This window comes from Hydra vulgaris, chromosome 12 (assembly GCF_038396675.1).
Source record: "Hydra vulgaris chromosome 12, alternate assembly HydraT2T_AEP".
Classification (NCBI taxonomy): Eukaryota; Metazoa; Cnidaria; class Hydrozoa; order Anthoathecata; family Hydridae; genus Hydra; species Hydra vulgaris.
Window position 1 is genome coordinate 86,367,247 of NC_088931.1, and position 27,355 is coordinate 86,394,601.

A 27,355-nucleotide genomic window follows, 5' to 3' on the forward strand; every position below is an offset into this window, starting at 1 on the left:
TGATAAAATGGTGATTTTTGGTTATATGACGTCGCGACTAAAAATCAACCGTAAATCAACGTTGAAATTGCGTCGTGTGTCCACTGGGGACTGTTGAATAGAATGTAGTTTTTTCAGAGCCGGAATATAATATTTGCCCACCTTCCTTTCATATTAAATTAAAAAATTAAAATATAGTATTTCCCTCCATCCCAACGACCTCTCTCCTAATCCAGCACTAAGTTTTTTGTTTACTCTGTTGAAGTTCTATTAAGGGTTTGAGGATTTCAGCAACTTCCAAAAAAATTACTTTTAGTTACCGGTATCTGCGGTCACTTGAGAACAACTTTTTCTCTATTTTTACTATATTAACATTTTATTTATATTATTTTTTCATTTCTTCAGTATTTTTATAAATAATAAATAATCAAAATTACAAATTTCTTTTTTCGATATCCCAATTAATTTAAATCCAAAATTTTGTTAGTTAGCTTCTGTATTTCTGGGTTTACGACTGATCATTTAACGAGGGCTCGCCAAAAAATGGTTTTTCCGCATGCTTTTTGGCATTTGCCTTTTTATAGTCCAAAGATTTTTCCTGACGGCTTTGCATTATTAAACAACTTCATAACATATGACAATAATTATATTAAAAAACTTTATAGTTATGTGTTGTTGTTTTTTTTTTTGCTTTTTTTTATTATTAAAAAGATTTTCATACAATATCAATACGATATACAGTGCTGATCCGTTCCGTTCTTTAACTAGGGCTCTAAAGATAGTTAAATTGTGAGACCCTTCATATCTAAATAGTTTATTTTAAAACTTATATTTACTTTATTTTACTATTTTAGACTTATATTTGTTTTATATTTATCAAGAAATCAAAAGGACTTTTCCACAACATTAAATCATTTTGACCTAGCAAAATTTATCCTGCGTGGCGTTCATATTGTTTTGTTTCATTAATATTTAAGTTGTATAATTTAAAAACGTATAAAACAGACGTAAATTACTTGATTTCTTTTATTACTCCCCCTCCCCCCGCCCCCTCACATTTTGGCTAAATTGACTTTTAGTCGACTTGGTCGATTTCGAAAAAGTGTTAGTCGTTCAAACTATAATTTCAAAATATAATTTCGAAAATTTTAATATAAGTTCGAAAGTCGGCTTTGCTTGACTTTTGAAAATATATTAGTCGACAGTCGAACTTTTTATTATATTAGATATAGTTTAACCAAATATAGTTTTGAATTTTATATTGAATTAGAAGTTCAAATTTTTTTTTATTCAATATTGAATGAAGATGCTTTTAAGCATTTTTATTCAATAATTAATAAGTAAAAACTTGAATAAGTGAATAAGTTAAAATTTAAAAAAATTATACGTTCAAAATTTACAATTTAAATTGTAAACAAAAACACTTAAGTAGCTTTTGCTATAGGTAGGTTTTATTCACTTTGAGAGAGCTAATATTTTATATGAAACATTTCACCGTGTAGATGTAAGGGGTCGTTTGCAAATTATGTCACGCAAAAATTTTTTCAGATCCCCCTCCTCCCTTTTCCACAAAATGTCACAAAATATCAACCCCCTATCTTATCCTGAGGTTTCTAATCCCTGCTAAAGAACCGTTGAGGTTCTAATCCCTACAAAAAAATTTCGAAGCAAATTTTAGAATTCCGAAAGTGAAAAATTGTTTCGGTGTTATTTTTAGAATTTCGAAATCGCAAAATTATTTCGAAGCAAATTTTAGAATTTCGAAAGTGAAAAATTGTTTCGGTAATATTTTCAGAATTTCGAAATAGCAAAAATATTTCGAAACAAATTTTACAATTTCGAAAGTTAAAAATTTTTTCGGTAATATTTTCAGAATTTCGAAATTAAACTAAAATTTCGAAGCAAATTTTACAATTTCGAAATGAAAATATCGTTTTGATACAAAATTAATTAGTTTGAAATTATTTCGAACTTACCGAAACAAAAATAGAGTTTCGAAAACTTTTTTTTTTTAATCGAAAATTCGACTTTTGCTTTCGTGAACAACCTTAATTTTTATTAACGATTTATGCAAATGACTGCAGATTTAAAGTAAATTATATGCCGATTATACCAAAGTTATTGCTGAAATAAACAATTTAAATGATTATTACCTTCTTCAAAATTATATTAATCTGGTGGTTCAGTGGTGTAGTGAATGATTGATAGTATTAAATTACGCAAAATGTAAAACGATGCATATTGGCTAAAACAATAAAAATTTCAGCTACATAATAGCAACGAAAAATGATTCAATCCACTTTATTGCATCGAGTGATTGTGAGCAAAACTTGGGCATTATTTTGTTTAATGATGAGAAATGGAAATAGTAGATTCCTTATGCTTGCAATAGTATTATGCTTACTGCAATATGCTTGCAGTAGATGCTTGCAATAGTATTATGCTTACTGCAATATGCTTGCAGTAGATGCTTGCAATAAAACAAATAGAACTGTTAGTATTATGAGTTGTACCTTTAAATGATTGAATACATTCGACTAAAGAATTAGAAAATGTGCAAAGAAGAGAAACGAGGCTATCCCCATAATTACGTAAGTTACATAAAGAATTTATACTAATTATATTTGGAATTACCAAATTAGAGACAAGACGTAAAATATGGGATTCAAATCAAATGTATAAATTACTTAATAAACTAAATACATAGAAATAGTGCTACTTTGATCCACAATAAAAATTAATTAATAATTAAACACTAACAACATGTGGTCATGGTTATAATCTGGAATTTTGTTTGTCAGAACGATTTGGGTATTTAATTGCTCGGAAAGACTTGTAATTGTAGCTTTCCTCACTTTCCTTACCAAAAATCAAAAAAAATTTTACTTTATTTGCTCCTTCTCTGTTAAACAAGCCTGGATTTTTTTCAAAAGAACAAAGAATCTTATTTACGACTAATTTGTTGTTAAAATTCTTCCTGATCCTTTAGTTCGTTCGATAGATAAAGTCTTCTTATATCGTTTTATAACCCTTCCAACAGTAGATATAGGAATTCTAGTAACTTTTTAGATTTGTTTATAGTTCCATGATGGATTTTCTTTGTGTGCAAGATTTTTTTCCGATTTTCAAATTGCTTTGATGATATTTTAATAAATTTTAATTTGAATTTCTTTTTTTCTATACTTGATTGAAATATATATATATATATATATATATATATATATATATATATATATATATATATATATATATATTTTTTTTTTTTTTTTTTTTTTTAACGTGTTAGTAATTAATTTTGAAGGTGATTTCCGTTTCTCATTTTTTTCGATCTCATGTTTTAATAGACAAAGAAAAGGACTTTAAAACTTAACTATTAAGAAATATTTTACAAATATTTAAGCCAAAATATGGCTGTCATAATTAAGTTTGAATTAATTTAGATTACGAATTTAAATAAAAACTGGGTCGCGTAATTAAAAAAAAGGATTTCTAAATGGTTGATTTCTAAATGAAAACGGCGTTAAAATGTTTTTAAAAAGATTGTGAATACTTTGGTAATTCTTAAACTATAATATCAAATAAGAATTCTTTCCTCAAATTTTCAGACCTATGTTTTTATAAGATTTTGATTCAGTATAATACATTCTATCATAATCAATCATAAAAATAGGGGAGGGGGAGAGACACAAATGTAGAGCAGCGTCAAATATTCCGTGTCATTAAGTACCGCTGCCGTTTTGATAGTTATAACCTTTTTCGAAATTTAAAATATTTGAATATTTTTATGTGTTGCAATCAAATTGTAGAAAGTAACACTTAATAAATTTGTTGAAAACAATCTAAGATTAATCAAATTTTTAACAAAATTTGTGTCAAAAATAAAAATATCGGTTTTTACTTTTGAATCTTGAGAGTCTGAAACGAGGTTTTAATTATTTGCTACTCGAAACAATTTATGAACCTAGTTTCTATTATCATTATGGTTTGTGTACGCTTTATTAAAAGATGTTTATTTTTTAAATAAAGTATTCTGCACTAGAGTTTTCTAAAACTTTTATTTAGCTTGTTTTTAAGAACGATAAATTTTCTAAACTACTGTATATTAAATTAATATTGATATAATGTCACTATTGTAATAGTATTGAAAAGTATATATAAAAACCCGCTATGACACAACGTTCACGTGATATTTTCGCATTTTATAATGTATGTGCACTGAAAACCTTTATATAACCTCGTAGAACTTGGAAGGCGGAAGTTTAGACCGTTAAAATTTTCTGTTGTATAGAAATGTCAGATATCTCTTCTCCCAATTTATCATTTGATTCGTTAAATTCTATGAAAGTGGTTGATTTACGACAAGAACTTGATAAACGTGGTTTAGATAAGTCTGGTTTAAAGTCAGATCTTGTGAAACGCCTTGAAAAAGTAAGCATACTTTAAATATTGATAAATTTAAGAAAGGAGATTAGATACTTGCATATCTAATTCATTTTATGAATGTTAGGTGAACGTTGAGAGCGGTTCCAAAATTAAAATTTTTATTGCGACCTACACTCACGTTAACGAAATAAACGGCATTCTTTATTGCAGTTTTAGTAAAATAAATAAATTTATGTGCAGACCCAGCCAAAATTGAATTGTAATTTAATGTTGTTGGTTGTGATGTTGTAAATATATGTTAAATACTATGTATGTAAACCACACATATCTAGAGTGTAACATATATTTATAATCTAATATATTCAATAATATCTAATATTAAATAATACCATATTAATATTATACTATTAAGTATAGGTTAGCAGCTGTTACAGTTGTTCAATCTTTTAACATAATATCTATTACGAACTATGAAAACATCAAGTCGAAAAAAGTGTTTAATTTTAATTTAAAGTAAATGTTTGAAAATTTACAAAAACTTAATTGTTTAAATCTTTTTTTATATGTATATTAGCAGTGTTAAAATCGATACAGTATTTTATTTTCAGATATGATGAAATAAGATTTTATTAAATATACATATTTATCAGTTCATTAGTAGTTGATGTATGTACATTTATAGGAATATATTTAAATAAGAGTGCACATGATTTACCAATTTAAATCACACTGATTTGAATCATGGTTTAAATTTATATAGTTTTTTTGATGACAGATGATTTTTTTTTTAATAAATATTGAAAAAAAAAAGTATTCTTTTGTAATAATTAAAAAAAAAAGAAAATTACATGTCACAGAACTATGTTTTTACAAAGTATTCTAATAGAATTAAGATATACAAGTCTTCCTGATGTGTCAATGGTTTCAGCTAAGTAAATATTTTTGATTTCAATTGTATTTTTTATATTGATTTTTAACACAAATAATTGGCTCATTGTAATTATTTGACTAACCACCCTCATTCTAAACTTACTTTCTCCAATCATATATTATATAAACTTGATGTCTAATTTGCAGGATTTTATTGGACAAAAAAATGAAGCTGCTTTTTATTTGTTTATAAATGGTGTGGCGGAATACTATCACAAAATTTTGATTTTCTCAAACTAGATTGTGGAAAATGTGAAAAAAGAATAGTGTCACAAATTATTGCATTAATGGTTGTCGAATAGTAGAATAAAGAATAATGTTGCAAATAAATTTAATGAGTAGTGTTGAAAATAAAAAAAGGAGTGGTGTCGAATTGGAGTTTGATGAATAGTGTCGAAAACAAAAAAAGATAGTGTTGAAAATAAATTTAATGAATAGTCTCGAAAATAGAGAAAGGAATGTTGTAAAGGAGTTTGATGAATAGTGTCAAAAACAAAAATAATGTCAAAAAATAGTTATTATAAATGCTTGTTTAGATAACATGTCTGATGTCATACTAAAATAGCCTGCTGTCGGGGACCAACTATTTTATAGCCTAAAGTTGCGTGTCATAAAGATAAGCAAAATGAGTAAGCAATTGCTTTTGCAACATTAGGCCTTTTTAATATATTTGACACCTTGTCATTCTTATAAATATAGTCCGCCATTTGTAAAAAGGGCAAAAGCTGAAACTGAAGTGTAAAATAAAAGTTAAAAGTGCAAGTCAAAAGTTCCCAATAAATTAAAGATAATTCAAAAACACATTTTCATAGTTATAAAATACTTATAAATGTTTTTTTTATGAGTCTATGTTTATTAAAAAGTATTATAATTCATAAAAATGCTTCAAAAGCATCTGTTGTTTCACTTTTCTATTCAAAACTTTATTCTCTTTCTAATCATAAATAAATTTAGGAATTATGTATCATTATTTTACAAGTATCCTAGTTTCCTCTAAACACTTTTATATAAATAGTATTTATATTTATAATATATTTACTTTATTTAAGAAAAAAAAAGTTGCATAATATTTGCTTACAAATTTCATCTGCGATTTGTAAAAAGGGCAAAAGCAGCTTCACTTATTAGATAGAAGTTATAAAACTAGTTTATATAATATCATTGACTTTCTCTTTTTAAAGCATAGAATTTCTCTGTTTTAAAGCATAGAAATTTGTTGGCTGCATCTTTCTAGTTGGACAACATATTAATATTTTTTTGATGTTGAGTCTAACTTTGTTTTTGGAATTTTAGATATTTGTCTAACTGAAATGTTAAATTAGTATCCAAAAATATTTGTGCAACATGCTCATTTTGTGCTTTCTTTCAACTTGAACTTGTTGTAATAACATGATGTAGATGATGTGCCCAGATTTTTTTTATAGTTAAACCATTATAATTAGAATTTTTTTTGTTTGTGATCTTTTCAAAGATCTGAATTAATGAAAAAAAAACCTGAGTTAATGAAAAAAACTTTGCAAAATCCTGATTGTGTTTCTGATGGGTTGCTTCAAATCATGAACTTGGGTGTTGGTAGAAGCAGTCTGAAGTTCACTGTCTGAGAAATAATGTTGAATAAATTTTCAATTGCACTTCTTATGTTTCAAGTTTATAATTTAACAAGATATTTATGCTTCTATTTCTATGACAAATTCTGATTAATTTATGTTGTAATAAATAAAGTTTTTTCTATGATGAATTATTTCTTTTTACAAAATTGAAATTTTGTTGCTTGCTTTTTTTATGTTAATTGAATAGTATGGATTTAGTGAGCGTGTGATGCAGCACTGGGTCAGTATCGTAGGATATTTATAGTATTTTTTTATTTAAGTCTGGCACCATTCTGGGATCCTGCTGTGAGTGATATTAAGTGCACCTTTATCTCTAAGAGAAACCATGTACCTTTGAGTTTTAGGATTAACTCCAACATAAAACAGTTTAAGTTCCACCTGGTACAGGCAGGAGCAATGATTTTAGCTGTAGTATTCCTGTGAACTCTGCTAGTTAGTTCTAAGGCAGTGTATGCAGTTTTTTGCTTCCTGCGCTTCATTGCTAGCATGAAGGCTATTAGGTGATCTGGACACAACTGTGAGTCATAATTTATTCAGTCTGTGAGTGTGTTACAGTATGTTTTATGTTAACTACTGCATCATAGATAATTACATTCTTGGGCACAGTGTGTAACAGTGAATAATTTTGAATCTATTTATCCAAAGCCTTAATTAAAACAAAAGTAATGATAATATAATGATTTGAATGATGATTTACTGAATTTTTCTTGAAGAAAACTATTCTTACTGAAGAAAATAAACTTGAAAAATATGTAGGTTTATGGATATACAAAAAACTTTTCTAATGTGGTAGTGTCTTCCAAGAAAGTTGAACTTCTTTCAAGTTGGTTATTGATATAGTGAAGAAATGATCATATTTGTTTTCTACCAGGTCATATTAAACTCACAAGCAGATATAATACTTGGTTTTACAAAAATCCAGGGTTGTCAATTATAAATAAAGGTTTTTTGATATTTTGTTGGAAAAATATAAAGCTTTAAAGTATAAACAAAAATTAGGGCTTGAATTATGTGATTGCAAATCCCAATATCTGGAAATGCTTCTGAGCTTTAGATTTTTAGTTTTTTAAAAACCATAAAACTCTGTTTTTATTACTAAACTTAATACAAAGGTTGTCCCAGAACTACCTAGCTCAACAAAGAAAGCACGAAAGTTTTAAAGAAAAAAATAACCATGGCTGAAAGCCTTAACCTTTGAAAGTTTAACTGTGAAATTTAATTTTTTTTTTTTTTCCTTTTCAAATTAGCGACCATTATCAGTGAACGTTTTCAGTAAATTTTTAATATGGTGAAAATTGGTCATCTTTATGCCATTCAATATTTTTATTTAAAAGGTCTCAGTCCAACCAATATCAAAAGTGAACTAGATTCTACTCTAGGGGAGTCAGCTCCCTCATTTGCAACTGTGAAATATTGGATTGCAGAGTTTAATAGAGGCCATATGACCTGTCAAGATGAACCTCGCCGTGGTCAACCAAATGAGGTCACCACGCCAGAAATGGTTAAGAAAATCCATAAAATCATACTGGGCGATCGTCAATTGAAAGTGCGCGAGTTAGCTGATATGGCTGGCATATCAAAAAGTGCTGTACATTGCATATTGACTGAAAATTCGGACATAAAAAAGCTCTGTGCACAATTGGTGCCAGGTTAACTCACAATTGACCAAAAACAATGTCGTGAGGATGTTTCAATGAATTGTTTGGCGATATTTCACAAAAATAAGGCCAAGTTTTTGTGCCAATTTATAACTATGGATGAAACAATGGGTTCTTCATTTCACTCATGAAACAAGAGAGCAGTCCAAACAATGGACAAAAAGGGGAGAATCAGCTCCAAAGAAGGCTAGGACAACTTCCTAGGCTGAAAATGTTATGGCATCAGTTTTTTGGGATGCATGTGAGATAATTTTGATTGATTATCTTTAAAAAGGAAAGACCATCAATGCCGCATGTTATGCAAACTTATTGCAGCGTTTGAATGAAGAAATCAAGGGAAAATGTCTGCATTTTGCAAAAAAGAAAGTGTTAGAGAAAGAACTTAATGAATTAAAATTTGAATTGCTTTCTTACCAGATTTAGCCCCCTCAGTTATTTTATATTTCCAAACTTAAAAAAATGGCTTGGTGGGAGAAGATTTTTTACAAATGAAGAGGTAGACTCTGGGGTTGATGGCTATTTTGCAGAGTTCAATGGTTCTTACTATAAACAAGGTATCAAAGCAATTGAATATCACTGGGAAAAGTGTATTGAGCTAAAATGGGACTATGTTGAGAAATAAAAATAAATTTTTTTAAATTTTTGTATTTTCTTTGTTAGGCTAGGTAGTTCTGGGACAACCCTTGTAACTGTTATTCAATAAAAAATATTTATATTGATCTTGAATTATGATATAAAATTTTTTTATAAAGCTATATTATTACTATTATTTTTATTTTTGTTAAAAATTGTAATTTAAACTTTAATATATTAATTCGTTTTATCAAATTATCAATCATCAAATAAAACTAGGAAAATAAAGGGTGATAAAGTACAATGTAATTATTAAAAACAGTGCTAATCACAACAGTCTAAAGGAATTTAGTGATGATTAAATATTTTAAATAAAAGAAATCGTGAAATAAGATATAAAATACATTTTTATCTTAAATCTTATTCAATATTTTCTTATAAATTAAATGCTCGTAACTCTTGTAGTTATGTACACAAAATTAAAGACAAGAGTTAAAAAATATATAAAAAGTAATTTGAACTTTTTATAGTTATTTTAAAACAAAACAAAACAATTCTAATGACTTATTTTAAAATATATCTTATTTAATAATTATTTTATTATCAACTATCAGTTAATTTTTAATTTGAAACATTTAAATTTTTAAATGAATATTTACTTAAACTTTCCCCCTGAACAAAAATCGATTTTAATGTTTCATACAATGTGCAAGGAGCTTAAGTATAATTTTTTTAAGGGTTGTTTTTAAATTGCTGCGCAAATTCTTCAAATCCTTAGTTAGTTATTTTATCCTATAGCTTTTTTATTTATAATCCTTAAATTACCTTGTGTTTAAACAAACAATAATTAAAAATATGTAAATTTTGTTATAATTTTTGCAGTAGCAGGGCTCAAAATAAGCGTCAGAAATTGTCCTGTAAAAAATGAAATCTATCTGTCATTTTGTCAAACCCATATTTTATGTGCATTTATCTTTTAATCATTTTAGTTATTCCAAAATTATTTATAAATTCAGTATTGTATAAAAACTTTATTTTTTGAACTTTTTTTTTTTTATACAACACAAAAATTAAAGTAGAACACACAGCTACGTTAATAAAATACGTCATTTTTTTGAATTAAGTAGTCAAGTTTTTATCATTTGTATTAAAGCATTGCAATTAGTTTATATTAGTTTATTATATATATGCAATTAATTCAAATTTATAGTTTAGTATTTGTTTTATTTTTTCTCCGATAAATTTCAAACAAATATTTTAGCTTTAAAAATTCTTTTTAAATTTATTTTATAAAAATTTTAATGCAATAGTTGTTTTAATGCTTATAGAAACCAGTACTTTTTGTTATACTGTTAAATTTGAGTTGTTGCGTGATGTTTGCTTTCGCACTAAAAATTTTAGCTTTTAAAAGTGTTTATAAAATTAATCCTAAAAAAAGTTTGAAAAGATTTATAAAAAAATACATATTTATATAAATGTAAATTTCAGAAAAGTTAGTTATTTTGAACCCTAAGTAGTAAATTTATTGTTTTGTTTTTTCATTAATTTTTGCAAAATGATAAAATTGATCGTTTCATTAAAACTGTTCACAGTTTTTAATAAACTGAAAATTTAATGATGAGAAATATTTCCAGATATTGCAATTTGTGATTAATTAAATCGAGCCTTGAAATTCTTTTATTACTGAAGTCATTACGCAGAAAAATTAGAAACTCAAAATAACTCATTAAATATTTAATAGCTTTTAAGCTAAAATTTCTGGGATTTGCGTTTTTTATTAATATTCTCACAATCAAATTAAAGAAATTTGTTTTTTAAATATAATATAAATATTTTAAATTTTTTTATGGTTTTTATTTATTTCAATAAATAATTGCTATTCGTTTATTTTTTAAACAAACCTTGCATTGATTTAAATTTTTTGCTTTGACAGGATGGATATCTAAGGAGAACAGTGTTTTAAGTGTTTTCAAAAAATGTTTTCTACAATGATACAAATACTTTAACAGAATAAACAATATAGTTTATAGTTCATAAAGTATTTAAAGGTTTTAAGAAAAAATAAAGCATAAGAAATTTAAAAAAATATGATAGTTTGTTACTGCTTTTTTTTTTTTTTTTTTGAGTCAAAACATTGCCAGGTTTGCCATTTTTCTAAAATCATTTAAAAAATTTTGTGACATGATATTAGCTTATGTCATTTAATATTAGCTTCTGCGCCTTAAATTACTTGCGAAAAATTTTCTTTCCGGCTATGTGATGTCAATTTGATCTGGCATGAATTTCTTTAAATTTGAGTTTAAAGCAGACAAATCTTTTATAATTTCTTTTAGTTCAATTCTTATTTTGTCAGGTATAACAGTTTCATTTTTAAAAGACCAGTACAAAAAATGTTAGTGTAGCTTTTTGAATTTTTGTAAAAAGTGCTATATAATTCTGTATATAATTTCATTTTTTTTTTAAGCTTTGTGTTGTATATAAATAATGTCAAGTTAACATAAAATTTGGACTTTTATCTTAAATAGACACTTAGTATGTTGACCACCATTAAAAACAGCCTAGAAAATTTTTAGGGATTATCTTTTTCAGGATATATCTGAAATTCCAGATATTTCTTTTTCTTTTTTTTTCCAGATTTCCATAAAAATTTCTGTAAATAAAAATTTAAATATATATTATTGCAATAAATTTGTTTTTTAACATTTTTAGTCCATTAAAAAAAAACTTTTCAAAAAATTTATCAGCTAAATTATAACCAATATAAGGGAAATAAATTTCCTTTTTTTTTTATTTTTTTGCAAAATGTTATACAAGTTTTTACAATAGTATTTGAGTATTTGATAAAATAAAAACACTTTTAACTTAGTTACTAGATAATTTAAATGATAATTTATATTCAGCCATTATTTACTGTGAAATGCAACAGTTTTTATTTTATAATTGTTTATATAAATTTTAGATTAAGTTACAAATAAAACTATATTTAAATAAAGTTATGCTGATAAGAAAATAGTAAATAATTAAAAAAAGTTTTTATTGTATTTTTAGTCATTGTTAGATGAAAGTGCAACGTCAGACGCAGATATGACAGATAAACATGAAGGTACATGTATTTTTTTCTTGATGTTAAACAAGGATTGAATTAGGCGATCATGATTAGCTGGAAAAATATCTGGTCTTCAAAATTTTAGTTTATGCAAAACTGTGTACTGTATTTTCATGGGACAAGTTAGCTTAAATTTGTTAGATAATGAGCTATAAAAACAAAACAAACCAAAAAACTTACAACTACAAAAGTAATAACACGTAGTTACAAGTTAAAATAGAAAAGCATCTTAAAAAATATAGTGGATAGTCAAATAATACTAAAAAACTTCAGGAACCTAAACAAATACGTGCTTCATAAGAAATGTTTAGCACTTCTAAAATGTTTTTAATAGTCTGTAACAACGTGTATTTTTTTTAAAATCAACAATTGAGAATTTTTAGTTTGGTTGATATGAAAATTACAAGCTTTATTATGGGCCATTAGTAACATTTTTTGAAAATATAATCTTTATAGAAAGTTTATCATTTTGTATTTTACATTTTCATTCAAGTATGTATAGTTTAAGTTCCTAAAGTTTTGAATGTTATTTGAATATCCATTTTTTCTAAATGCTTATTTACTTCAATTAAAATTTGGTATTACTTATGTTGTTTGAACAAGGAATGAATTATAAAAGTTATAAGTGCGTTATAAAAGTGATAACACTATTATAGTGTTATCACTTTTATAATACAGTTAGAATAGAGTGTTGTTACTTTTGTAGTCTTAAGTTTTTGTTTTTTATCATTTTTTCGTTAACAAATTTAAGTTAATTTGCCCCTTGAAAACAAAGTGCACGGTTTTGCATAAACTAAAATTTTGAAGACCAGATATTTTTCCAGATATCACAAATCTCTATTACTTAATTCAACCCTTTTTTAATAATGAAATTCATCTCTGCAATTATTGTGGATAAGTGCTTTAGAGATATCTTACCTAATCTTTACTTTTAGTTGCATCATATTGAGTTGTATTTTATTTGCATAAACAAAAATAGTAAAAAACATATAGCGCATTTAAAATTAAATATTACTTTAAAAATTATTACAAAATTATGCAATGATAATAAAAAAAAAACACAAAAAATTATTACATTTTTTTGAGCACTTTTAAGGTAGCAATTAATTAACAATTTTTAAAATTTTTTTTGATGTTATTTTAACAATTATTTTTGATATATATGTATGTATAATTAAGTAACCTGAGGATACAAAGTTGTCTCATAACTTTTTAATTCATTTTGTAGATCAGATTTTTTTTTTTTTTTTAGATGAAACTGAAGAAAGAATAAAAGCTGTAAGATATTGCTTTACTACTAATTGTATAATCATACTTGTTGTGAGCTGTAGCTTTAGCTCAACAAAAATAAAAATTAAGTTTTTATTAAAACTCAACTTATTTTTATTGTTTTCAACTAAAATATATTGTCAGTGAATATGTAAAAATTTTAACAAAAAACTATTAGTGTAAAAAATTCTAAAATGTGATTTAATATTGAAAAAATCAGGGCATAGTAACATCAGAAGATTTATAAAGAAGGATTAGAGTTATTAATCCTGTGCTATAATTTTGATCTCAAGGTTTTGTTCTTGCATTTACCTATTCCTGGAATCCCAAAATCTTTAAATATTTGTTCTTGAAAGATATTAACGTTATTTTAGTAAAAATTTTAGAAAATTAGTTTAAATTTTTTTTAGATGTGTTCAAAGAAAGGTTTAAAAAAACTTTATTAAATTAGGAAATGTTTTGTTTTTAATATTTAATGATAAAATTATAACAAGTTCATTGTTTTTATAGATTTAATATACATATATGATTATTTTTTATTATTTAAAAAATATTTTTAGAGGAAGCAAATCATATCCAAAGTTTTGTGGCCCAAATAATTTTTTATCTTTGTTGCAAAATGTAAGGCATTCTACACTGGTAGATTATATAGTTATTAAGAAATTACTCCTTCTTTGCAAAAAATCACTGTTTCTCCATTTTCAAACAACAGCATTTCCTTTTAAATTTTTACCAACGGTCTCTTTTTATATAGCTTTAAGTTTCTCTTAAATACTGAAAGGATTTTAAAGGGTAAAGGAAAAATCTATCTTACATCTATACCCCTTTGTTGCATTTTTCAAATGCAATAAAGAGGTATAGATGTAAAATAGATTTTTCAGTAAGAGAGACAAATGCAACTTTTGACTTGTATCATTGTAGCATCTTTAAGTTTTTTTTTTAACCCTTAGACCCCGCTCAATTTTGTAGGTTTTACCACTCAGCATGCAGAATTTTTAGCTAAAATTGTAGATAAATTAAAAATAAGAGTTTATTATGTTATCCCAAAGTTTCAACATTGACCTAAAGTTTTTCTGAAAGGAAAATTAGTATCCTACTTAAATAGGTATTTACTTTATTATAGGTATAGGTAGAGGTATTTACTTTATTATTATTTTATAACTTATATAACTTTTAAGTATTTTATAACCTGTATAGATTAACATTATACCTATTATAAAGTTTATACAGTTTTGACCTAAGAAACGTTTTTTTTTTAAAAAGAAACATTTCATATTGCACCTTTTTTTTTTAATAAATAGACAATTTTTGAGAAAAAAACAGGTTTTATGTAGGTAACGAAATTAAATTTTTCAACATTCCATAAACATTTAAATAGAATGATTAAAACATATACTAATATCATTTTTATTTTTTCAAATTTTGAAAAATTATACTCATAGTTTAAGCACAACTAAGAGTAAATATTTTTAGAAATTAACTGAATATCTTATTGCTTTGATAATATATTGACAATAAGAACATTTCTATATAGTACTAGTGTACTACCTTGATTAAATATAGCTTTATTACATGTTTCTTATGTTGTATTTTAATGTTACATAAATAATGTCTATAAAACTAGGTTGATAAGACATGTAAACAGCATTTTAGATTTTGAACCATGTAAGAAAAATATATATGCAACTATGAGAAATCAGTTATTAATCAATAGAATCATTATTCTTACTATTTTTGACCTCATCAATAGTGTCTTAAACTTGGGATTGTGTCAATTGGCGACCTCAGGAAGTCATAGTTTATCTTGATTTCATAGTTAAAATGTAAGCAAAGTTTATAATAAAACCATGTAAAGTTGTTTTTCAAGACTGCCGTGGACCATTAATTTGAAATCAAATACAATGCAACTTTTAGTTTTTGAAAATATAGAAGTATGTTTAAAAATGCTAAAAAGAGTTTTTCGGATCTAGTAAGAACGCCAAAAGTCATAATTCAGATCGAGAAGGTTAACATAAAGTTATAACAGCATCATCTGTTAACAAATTAGCATCCCGAGGACAAGCTTAACTGTTGCTTTGGTACTAGTACTAGTGTGTTAATGATACTGGTATTGGTACTAGTGTGTTAATGATAGCAGGTTTTAGATTAAGCCAAAGATTGTGCATTAATAATAGCATTATTAGATAAAGCCAAAGATTCACTTTCAGGTAAGCTTATGTCTGTTAATCCCTTTTGCATACAATTTTTATTTTATTATACACTTAACAGACACGTTGATAAATAAACCAAAAACTGATTCATCTAGTCTTGTAGTCTTTTATTATAGTTATATGCTTCCTAAATTCAGCCATAAAATGTTTCTGCAAAATATTATTTTGTGTTGGTAATTGTCTGTCATTGCTACTAGTTTTTGTACCTTTTTGATCAATAAGAATAAAATCAAGATATTACATTGGTTTCCTTGATGTATAATATGAATAAAATCAAGATCAACCAATTTATTGAAGTCCAAATAATAAACATCTTGCATAAATTATTCTCTGAATAATTGTCTTCTATGTTGTGTTGTTTGTCTTTGTCGAATTGTTATTTTAATCTATATTCTCTTGATACCTAATTTCCTGCTTTTGATATACTACTTCAATAACAGCTCAGTTGTACATAACAAAACTGTTGGTTTACAGGTAATACCTTTATTTTATCATTCTTGCTCTGTCAATCATAATACTAACAATATCTTTTTGGAATGTCACGTTGCACAAGCTTTTGTTCTAATAGCTCAATAAACTTATCTGCAGGCATTGATTCTGCTATACAAATTAATCCTGAGCTCCAGAACTGACAATTTAGTGCATTTAAATTAATTTTCAAGTAGCAACGGTTACATAGCGAAGTCCATTCATTAAAATTCTATGTAAAAAGCTACTGTAATTTAAGAAAGTTTACTGTTTAAATAATCCACAATTTAATTCCATTTTTACTTGACAATATTAAAAAAAACTTAATTTTGTTACTTGTCAAATTGCTGTCAACTATATAGTTTTATCCTTATATGTTATTTATTAAAAGTATTGTTAAGATTGAAATATGATATTGAAATCTGAAATAAACAATCATGTTAAAATATTTTCAAAATTGATGGTTAAAAATCAGTTCTTAATTAAAAAAAATTATTTTTTCAATGTTCACAGAAACTACCATTTTAAGCAGTTGAGTCATTTTAAGACAAATTGCCTAGTTGAAGCAAAAGTAGTGTGAATAATTCTGTATGTAAAATGTGTGCAGTATAATTCTTTGAAACAAGACCTGATAATAATTTACTAGTAATAAAAATTTTCTCTGTATACAGTGTTAACTTTATTTTTTTCAGGATGCAAGTCAAGTTTCAGAATCTAAAGGTAACAATTGTCAGCATTTGCCAGAAGTCATTTTTTTTTTTTTTTTTTTTCTTTTCTTTTCAGAGTGTTTGCTGTATGTAAATACTTTAAAAATTTGTTTCAAATTTAAGTTGATAAAAACTTTAAATTTGAGAAATTAATGAAGATGTTTCTAAAAATATATTGGTTATAAAACCTGAGAATGTTTTTCCTCATCCGCCCTGTCATAATTTTGTGCATGTGTGATTACTATGCATTTTTGGTTTTCAAGTGGATTGTAATCTCTGAAGACCTGGATACAAGCAGATGATAATCATTTTATTGGCTTGAAATTGCTTTGTTATTTGTTATTATTTAACGCTAATTGCACCAAGGAATTTATTGTTATTATTTTTTTGTTTTGATTCAGTGGGCTGTCAACAACATACACTGCCATAATAAGCTCAGAATTTAAGTTAATGAGTTTAAATTTATGATTTTATTTGGGCGATTGCTGATTTGGCTTCTATTTTGAGTCATAGCTTTTGACTAATATTTTTGGTTGTTTGAAGTCTATTGTGTTATGTTCAAAAAAGCAGAATCTGTGAAATATTTTAACTCTAAAGAAATGTTCAACTAATTTTTAAATTTGTTGTGGTATATACTCTATTCTTATTTCTTGGTTGTCGATTTGGTGGTATCGTCAAACAAGATGTGGTAAATTGATTCTTAAAGCAGCTTCATATATTTACAAATGTTTATGTAATATTCAAACAATTGCATGGTAAAACCTGTTTGGTGTAACTTTATTTAACATCAGGAAAAACTTAAAAAGCCTTGGAAAGTCAAAACGAAGAAATATCATCTGGGAACATTAAAAATTGAATTGAAAAAATCTATGTTATCAAAGAATCAAGAATCTAAGCTTGAGCATATTTTAAAACACTGCACACTTTATGACAGGGTTCCAGTTTGTTGTTGTTGTTTTGTTGTTGTTTTTAAACTTTTTAATTGTTTTTTAAATATATTTATTTTATGCATGTTTTTCAAAAGATTTTCAAATGGAATCTGCAAATAACATTGACTCAGTGAAAAGTGAAAACAGTGACTCAATGAAAGTTGAAGACAATGAAAATTTTTTTGAACAACATCAAGAACATGATAAATTTTTACAAGAAAAAACAGATGAAGATAACCAGGAAAAAGATAGTGTAAAGGATGTGCTAACAAATATGGTAAATTCAGTTGAGGACACAAATAATCCTAAAGTTGAAGAAAATGAAATAAAGATGGAAGAAAAAAGTAGAACTAATGAAGAAGAAATTATGGATGTTACAGAGACAGTTGCTTCTGGTGAATTGGTTGACGATAATTCTTTGGAAAAATCAACGGGAAATGAGTTAAAAGCCACAAAACAAAGTAATGCTGAAAAAGAAGCACTTGTTGATCAAGAAAGTAATGAAAACGCTCTTTTAGTAAATGATTCTAATAAAACTTTGGTTTTGGCTGAAAATACAGATGAGATCCCAAGAAAAAGTTCAGAGCAGGCCTCTAATAGTAACACAGTAAATTCACCTAAAAAAGAATCTTCTGAAATTTCTGATTCAAGCGAGAATAAAAAGGACTCGCTTTTAAAAAGGTTTGTGAATTCTTTTGTACAAAAATTTTCGACCATAGTCAGTAAAATTAGTCTCAATAATGGAATGGTGTTTTAGAGATTTTAAGAAATAGATGCTTTTGTTAGCTTAGTTTCAGATATAGTTATGAAATTTGTATGTTTAATCATCAATTTTTTTGGCTGTTATAATTGTCTCTTCGTTTTAAAACAAAAACTTATTTATCTTCTCAACTTTAACAAAAAATCAAAAGATTTTTCAAAATTTATAAGATTGATTTTTTTACATTTTGATAATATTCTTTTTTAAATTCTTAATGTTGATTATTTTAAGTTGTGATAATGATTCTTTTTTCTTGTCTTGGTAATTTGATCTTGATTTTGAACCATTAAATTAAAATACAAAAAAAATCTATAGTTTTGTAAAAGCTAGCCAAAACAGTTTTTTTAAGGTGTAAACAACTTTTTTAATTTTCAAATAGTCTCTAAAAATTTCTTAAATAAATTGGTTTAATAATTTTAAAAATTACAATCGCACAATAAAATTATATTAGAAAACAGTTTTACTTATCAACTGAATTATTTTTAAACTAAACTTGTTAATTACTTAATAAAGTTTTAAATTTGATTCCATGAAAGTCCACAGAAAAGTATAAAAGAGACGCTGATAAAATATCTTATTTTAGCTGTATAAAGGGTGATGCTAGACAGTAAATCCTGACTCTAACCCTGAAAGAAAATTTTAAGCATAATTAAGACAGTACGTTTTTCATATTCTCAATGTTGAAAACAACTGTTAGTCCATTTTTTGTATTTAGTTGGTTGGAATCTGTTTAAATACTTTTAATTGGTTGAAGATTATTTTTGCTTTAAACCATCAAAGTGTTTTTTTTTTTTAATTCTGCTATAAGAAAAATTAATGTGATTATTTATTTGTCATAAGTGTTAAGTAACACATATTACAGATGGATTACACAGATTACGTAATAACATATATTACAGATGGTTATTGGTTCAGCTTTTTAACCCAAGCAACTGGAATGTTATGGGAACTGGAGCTCAAGATTATTTTTGTAATTGACTCAAATATCTTGTATTTATCTTGGCTTAACATGCTAAATATATTTTATCTAAAAAGATAACTCAAAACTCTATTTGCATTTGCTTTGGTCATAGAAAACTGGATGATGCTTGTTTTTCATATGCTACTTTTTTATAAAGACCAGAAAAAAATACTGACTTATGCCTATCAACTCAGCCTAATCATTTTTCATTGTGATTTTTAAGTAACGTACGGTTTTATAATTCCCAACAATTAAAAATGATTTTCATATATAACCCTTTGTTTAATTTACTATTTATTTTGCCAATAATGAAATTAAAAATCCTTCGAAAAATTTTATTAAATGAAGTAATCTCTCTATTAAAAAAAAAAGATCTCTCCCAAATTATTTAGTGAAAATACACTGTTTTCTTGTTAAATTATATAGTCTTGTTAAAGATATGTTTTCTTGTTAAATTATATAGTCTTGTTAAAATTTGTAACTACTTAGTTCATTTCCAACCTTTTTTTTTGCTTTTTACTCCTTCAAAATTAGTTAAAAATTCCACAGTACTTACGAATATAAAAAAATATTTGCCAAAAATGTAATACAAATTCTAGTTATAAATGTACAAAAACACTAAGTTTAGAGAAAAGAATCATTTAAGGTTGTTATCATAAATAAATGTTTTTAAATTTATTCCATAAATATTTTTACTTTTCAGTGAAAACATAGCAAAACAAAATGAAGATAAAAAAACAGATTTAAGTAAATGCATTTGGATAAGTGGGCTTTCATCTATAACAAAAGCAGTTGATCTCAAAGATGTATGCAGTAAATTTGGGAAGGTAATTAGATATATACTAATTAACATATAATAAACTAAATGTAAAAATTGTTTTATAAAATATGACAAACCAAAACTAGTTGTAATGGTTTTATAATTTCTTTAAATCATTGGGATTGTTTGATTTCTTTATATGGTACCTAGTGATTTTTTTTCTCCTAATTGAAAATCAGGTCTTCTACATAATATTTTGGGTTGTGGCAGGCATTTTATTTCTTCCTGTTGGTTTCAATCCAAGCCTCGCTCATCCCTACTACTCTTAGTTGTAATCATTTCATTTTTTTTGATGCCTTAATTCCAGAGAAACTGATTAAGTCATTGTTAGACATCCAAAACACACAGACTTCTGTTATTTTTCACTTAATTTTTATTAGCTAGTCATCGTGGCACTATTACTTACAAAAATTTTCTTCAGAACTTTCAATGCTCTCTAAAGTATTTAGCAAGTTTAGTGAATCCTGTTTTCCTATTTTTATGAATTCTGTTTTTCTGATAGAAAACAACATAGTATCAATTTTTTTAAAATTTTTAAGATGATCATCATAGATTGTCTGACCCCTCCAATTTTTATCTAATCAGTCTTCTTAGTATTATAAGCAATTTGTTTTATTTGTTAACAAACTTTTAATATCTCATCTTGAGTCTAACTACTCACTCTGATAATTATCAGTGTAAGTAGTCAAAATCAGTATTAATTATAATTAATACCAATTTTGATCCTCTTGTTCTATTGCCAATTTATTAACCCTTAAAAAAAGAAAAGATTTTGCAAGTAAACTAAGTTTCTCAATAAAGTCTGTCAATTAAATTTAATACTTTCACCATAATAGTCTTTGAATGGTGTATTTGTCAAATTAGTTTTGAAAATCAAGTTATTGGTATTAATTATGTGTGAATGATAACTTGTTGAGAAAATCTCGAGAACTTGTATGTATACACACACACATATATATATATATACATAAATATATATACAGTACTGTGAATAAGTTTTAGACCACTTACATTTTTTCAAAAAATCCTGGAGAATTCTTCTCTAATATTTAAGTTTGTAGTTCTAAATTATAAACTTATTAAAAAACATGTATTTCACACAAAATATGGAACAGTTACAAACTTTTTAATGTCAATCTTCATAAAAAAACTCTTAATATTTACTATGTCCTCCTTTTGTCTCAATCCCAGCCAATATTTGCCGGGGAATAGATTTATACAAATTAGTTATAAAATCCTGGGGTATGTTGTGCCATTCTGTCTTCATTCCATTTGAAGTACTTCAAAACATTCTTCAGCATTTTGGGGAGCATGTTTGATATTCTTTCTGTTCAGGTAATCCCAAATATGCTCAATTATATTCAAAACAGGACTCTGGGGAGGCCAGGTCATCATTCCAGTACTCCTTCTTCTGCTATTTCATTTAAATAATTTTTTGCCATTTGGGAACAATGTTTTGGGTCATTGTCCTGCTGCAGAATAAAATTATGACCTATTAGTCTCATTCCGGATGATACAGCATGGTGCCTTAGGATATCCACATAACGTTTCCCAGTGAGTCGCCCACCTATTTTGATCAAATCACCCACTCCAGATGAAGATAAACACCCCAAAACTTGTAAAGAGCCTCCTCTGTGTTTAATAGTTGGTTTTAAACACTCAGGCTGATAGGCTTTTTTAATTCTGAACCTGATTAAACATTTCCTGGGTCCTATCTTTGTGTTGTTTTGCATATTTAAGTTGTTTTTCTTTATTGCCACACTGTAATAATGGTTTTCAAATTGCAAAACACCCTCTTAATCCTGATATAAGTAGGTGCTGTCGAATAAAAGAAGAGCTGACATTTTTCCCAGTTGCTGTGTTAATGTCTTTTGCCATCTCGGTTGATGCTTTTTTTGTATTTCTTAAAGAAAGTTTTTAAATATTTATTGTCATTTTTTGTTAGCTTAGGAGGTCTATCACTTTTCTTTCTATCTTCAAGGGAGCCAGTTTCTCTAAATTTTTTAATGATTTCTATAACAGCATTCTTCGAATATCCTGTTTTCTAATCTATTTTGTTTATTTATTCAAAATAATATATTCTTTCAACTTTTCTTATATATTATTAAACTTAAGTATGTTTTAAAAAAATTACATAGGAAAAAAATTGTAAATACGTCTAATTATACAAGTGGTTTAAAACTTATTCACAGTACTGCATATATACATATAAATATATATATATACACACACACATACAAATGCAGCATTAGACACACAGATGATGTCATAAAAAACAGGAAGTTGCGGGGGCATACATTGATTATCAAATAGCCTGACCTGCAAAGGAGTGCTGCTACATTGGCTGAGGGTTAGACATGGGGCTGTAATCATTTCTTTCATTGCATCCTTACATACGAATTGAGATTTAGTATATTATGTATAAACCTAAACATTTTTATATATATATCAGCCCTCGGAATTAGGGTTGGCATTCGGCAATGCTAAAAAAGTGTTAAACCTGTTTTTGGTCGACGAAAAACCTAAAATTGTTTAAAAGTTTATTTCATACTACCCCATTTGTTAACTTTATAATTTTATTTTTTAAGGTAGTTGGTGCTAAAGTGGTAACTAGTGCCAAAACACCCGGCTCTCAATGCTTTGGCTTTGTTACTATGTCATCCAATGATGAAGCTGTAAGGTGTATAGAAGGTTTACACAAATCAACTCTTCATGAAAAAGTTATACAAGTTGAAAAGGTACTAAATATTATGTCTTCTAAAATTTTCTTCAATAGTTGTTTTTCCACTCTTCCACAGTTCAGTTTTTTTTCTTTTCTTTTTAAGGCAAAAACCGACCCAACTCCACCAAAAAAGCAAGTTGAAAAAAAATCAGGTAAATAATTGAACATAAGATATTTAATCATATAATGTAATTTGCGATAGCTCTTTAAACAAACTAAAATAACTTAGTAGTATGCAGGGTGTAGTATTAATGTAGTATTTATTATTTAATAAATTAATTAATATAATATAATAATTAATAAATTAAATAATATTATTTAATAAATTATTAATTAACAGTTTTTAAATAAAGTTTTTAGTTATAGTGGTTTCTATTATTTTTTATTTATTTATGGAGGTTTTCTATTTATTATATTTATTATTTATTCTACAGATGTTTATATATAAAGTAACTGTTGCAAGTTTTTCAATTTATTTATGTGGTCTGATAATAAAAATTTAGTTATTGACCATAGTAAAGAAATAATTTTTAATTTATTTAATTTTTTTATAATTAATAATTTAAGATATTGAATTTCAAGTAAAACATGGATAAATAAAGTTGGTAGATATAAATTAAATATAGTGGATAAAGTAATCAACCCAGGCAAATGATTAAAGTATCGATGGCTCTAAGCTCATCTAATCTCATAAATGACTCAAGCTTGCACATTCTCGCTTGGTCATTTATGAGTTTTATTCTCGTTCGAATTTATGAACCGGTTCGAATTTGAATCAATGAAAGGCAAATAACCTGTTAAAAAGTTCTGATTTAAATAATTTAGCCAATTTTCCAAAAATTAAATAAACTAATCTTATAACCAACTATAAGTAAGCTTTCCTGATGTATTCAAACCCTAACTTATAAATAATTAACTTTTTTAAATATTTCTATAGCTTGATTTTTGAATTTTGAAAAAGAGATACATTATTATTGAAATTTTTGTAAGAATTAATCCACTAAATAAGTTTATACAAACTTTTTATTTAGAAAAGCATGAAGATCGTTCTCAATCTTCTAGGCAATCATCTCGAACCCAGTCTTCTCGAACTTGTAAGATTTTTTTATGTATAGTTATTGTCTTGATTCACTATTCATATAGAAATAAATTTATATTAAACTTGTTTAATGTATCAGTTTTTACTAACAACACTTTTTGGCGGGTGTCGATAAACATACCGTATAGCATTTATGTCGAATATAAAAATAGCATCGAATATTCGATCTTTTTTTAAGTGAGGGATGTGTTAATTGATGTAAGTATCTGTTGGTTGTTTCGCTCACATGCCTGCAAACCATGTGAGGCGAAGAAAAAAAAAAGACGTCCAATAAATGTTTTTGTATTGTAAGATATGTATTGTGCTGTACACTAAATAGTGATGCTTTGTTATTTTTTTGTATTTTTATAAATGGCTAATTAAAATAGTTATTTTAGCCTCGTCGTCCAGGTCTGCAAGACGCGATGATCGGGGAAGTCGAAGAGATGAAAGGAGGACACGTGATATACCAAAAGAAAAACAAAATAAAAAACAAGCGGTTGCAGAGAATGATGTTAAAAGTCCTACAGTTGCTTCTCAACCAAAAAAATCTCCAAGTGAATCTTCTAAAAGCCACGAAAAATCAAAAATTGATGCAGACGCAAGCACCAAAGATGTTGAAAAAGATACCAAATCTGCAGAGCAAATTCGCAAAGAGCGAGCTGAGAAAATAGAGCAGGAGAATAAATTACGCGAAGAACGCCGTAGGAAAGAACGCGAAAAAGAAAGATTACTTCGCGAAGAGCAACGAAAAGAACAAGAAAAACGTGAAAAAGAGCGAAGAGAGCGCGCTCGAAAGGAAGCTGAACGAGTTAGGAAAGAGCGTGAAAAGCAACGGGAGGCTGAAAAGCAACGAGAGAAAGAACGGGAACGGGAACGTGAACGTTTTTTGTTGGAGAGAAAAGAACGAGAAGAAAGAGAGCGCCGGGAGCGAGAGCGTGAAAGAGAGTTATTAGAAAGAGAGCGCATTGAACGCGAAAAACTGGAGCGTGAGCGTAAAGAGCGAGAACGTCTGGAGTTAGAGCGAATCGAAAGAGAACGACAAGAAGAAGAAAGGTTGGAAAAAGAACGTTTGGCAAGAATTGAGCGTGAAAATAGAATAGAGAAAGAAAGACAACGCTTAGAGCAAGAGCGTCTTGATCGAGAACGACGTGAACGAGAAAGAAGTAGAATTATTGACAGAGGCATCGATAGAAATATTGGTAATAGCAACAGTTTAAAAAGATCTGCTTATGATGACAGAGCACTTTATTATCCAGATTCAAAGAGAACCTTAAGAGAAGATTCGCCTTTGTCTAACAGAAAGGATTTTTTTAGCGCTACTGAAAGTCAAGACTCTTACCTTAAAGAAGATGAATTTGATCAGCGTCGTCACTTAATACCTTCTGGTGGCAATCGTAAATCTGATCACAGAAATGATCGTCGAAATGCTGAAGATCGAAGAGATATCCGTAATGACCGAATTCCGCGAGAAGACGAACTTTATAATAGGGATCGTCCCGTTTTTAACACCCAACCTGATGTTCGACGCGTTGTACAAAGAACTGACACACGACCTTTTAATCGTGATAGATCACCAATGAGATTAGAGGAGCGAAACCCTTTGCGTGATCTTGATAGACGGGATTGGTTAGATGTTGATGTTCAGAGTAATGCTCCCAAAACACTCTCCGATGTTCTTGGAAGAGCTGGTTTAACTGGGATTTTGGGTAACCAAACTGAAATTAAGTCTTTTGACATCAGGCCAATTAATCAGCAATTGGACGATGAACAGTACTACTTACGCAATACTAATAGAATGGATGATCGTGGTTATCGTTCTGACGTAAGAGATGAAAGAGTAGTACATGGCATGGATCGCTTACACAAGGAGCGTATTGAACTTTCGGATAATAGGATTGAAAATAAAGGTTTACAAAGGTATGACGAACGTCGAATAGCAGATTCTAGGAAAGAGGTTGAAAGGCGTGATATTCGAAATAGTCCACCATTAAGAACAAGAAACGAAGAACGAGTTTTCCGTAATTCTGATCCACCACCACACATGTTAAATAATCATGAGTTAAAAGGTGTCCTTCAAAATTCCATTGGGGACAGAAGAGGTTTGCATCCTGCTCCCGCTGAGCTTGGAAATAGGGGTCTATCAGCTGCTCCGCCGAGAATTCTTCCTGCGTCCTGTGACGTATTTGGACGTCCACTACAATCTTCAGTAGGATCAAATGCGGCTCAGGCTTTGCAAGCAGGGTATGTGGCTGCTGCTCATGGCTTAGCGTTGCATCAAAATTCACAGAACATTCACTTAAGAGATAATCGTCTTGAATATACGCAACAAGTGCGGCAACCACATTCTGTAATTCAGAATAGAAGATTTTAATACTGGAGGTGAATTTATTGATATGAACGTAATCAATGAAAAATATTTCGCAGAACCAAAGTAATATCTATTTGAAGTTACATCAAGTAAAGCGTGATTGATGATTACGTAATGAGTTTTACCGATTCTATTAAAACTGAACGTAATAAGTAGGTTTAGACGCCTCTCAAAACATTTTACTTGCAATATAGTTAAATTATAGTACCATGTTTATACTCTTCTATTTTTCAAGATCCTTTTTAATTTGTTATTACTAAACATTGTAGTTCTTTACGTAATAAGCGTCCGACTTCTCTGCAGTAATTTGTCAGGGTTATCCTTAACTCCTTAATAGTTATTAACTGTAATTAGGCAACCACTCGGTTTTTTCCTTTAAAATGATGTAATAATGATTTTCGATCTCTAATTTTCTTTAATAATGACTTGTGAAAGTATCTCAATGGGCTGTGTTGTTGTCGCTAATATGTTTAAACTTAAGTTAAAAGTTTAGTAAGCTTGAAATAGTAGTTTTTTATATTTACGTGTTAAGGATTAAAGAAATACTTTAATAGTCTTTAGAAATACTTTAATATAATTTAGAACTATTTTGCGATTGCGGGTTTTTATTACAATTTTTCTTTTTTACCATAACCTCCCTATTCTCGAGATCGGTTATGCCATTCCTGATGATCAGGTAAATCATTTAAAAAACAAGGTGGGGTTATACTTTCTGGTCTAACCTAAAGAAAAGAGCTCTCGAAGTAAGAAAAGTATTTCAAAAAATAATTAATCTTATCAACTTCACAGAGTTAAGTCACAAATAAGTTCTACTGTAGCCA

General features: G+C 27.4%; 1 protein-coding gene across 1 annotated transcript; it reads left to right on the forward strand.

Annotated features, from left to right (window-relative positions):
* Window positions 1–4,110: 4,110 nt before the first annotated feature.
* LOC100210799 (trichohyalin) lies at window positions 4,111–26,795 on the forward strand. The gene is made up of 10 exons (XM_065814815.1): window positions 4,111–4,407; window positions 12,182–12,236; window positions 13,492–13,517; window positions 16,879–16,906; window positions 17,918–18,503; window positions 20,247–20,370; window positions 22,952–23,101; window positions 23,189–23,237; window positions 24,117–24,179; window positions 24,562–26,795. Exons 1-10 carry the CDS (start codon window positions 4,270–4,272, stop codon window positions 26,535–26,537), a joined length of 3,195 nt encoding a protein of 1,064 aa, XP_065670887.1. The 5' UTR covers window positions 4,111–4,269; the 3' UTR covers window positions 26,538–26,795.
* Window positions 26,796–27,355: the final 560 nt, after the last annotated feature.

Excerpts from the sequence above, each read along its gene's own strand:
- LOC100210799 (XM_065814815.1), top strand. The coding sequence starts at position 4,270 with ATGTCAGATATCTCTTCTCCCAATTTATCATTTGATTCGTTAAATTCT. Across the intron at positions 20,371-22,951 it reads TATGCAGTAAATTTGGGAAG|GTAGTTGGTGCTAAAGTGGT; the intron begins GTAATTAGATAT and ends TTATTTTTTAAG. Across the intron at positions 23,238-24,116 it reads GCAAGTTGAAAAAAAATCAG|AAAAGCATGAAGATCGTTCT; the intron begins GTAAATAATTGA and ends CTTTTTATTTAG.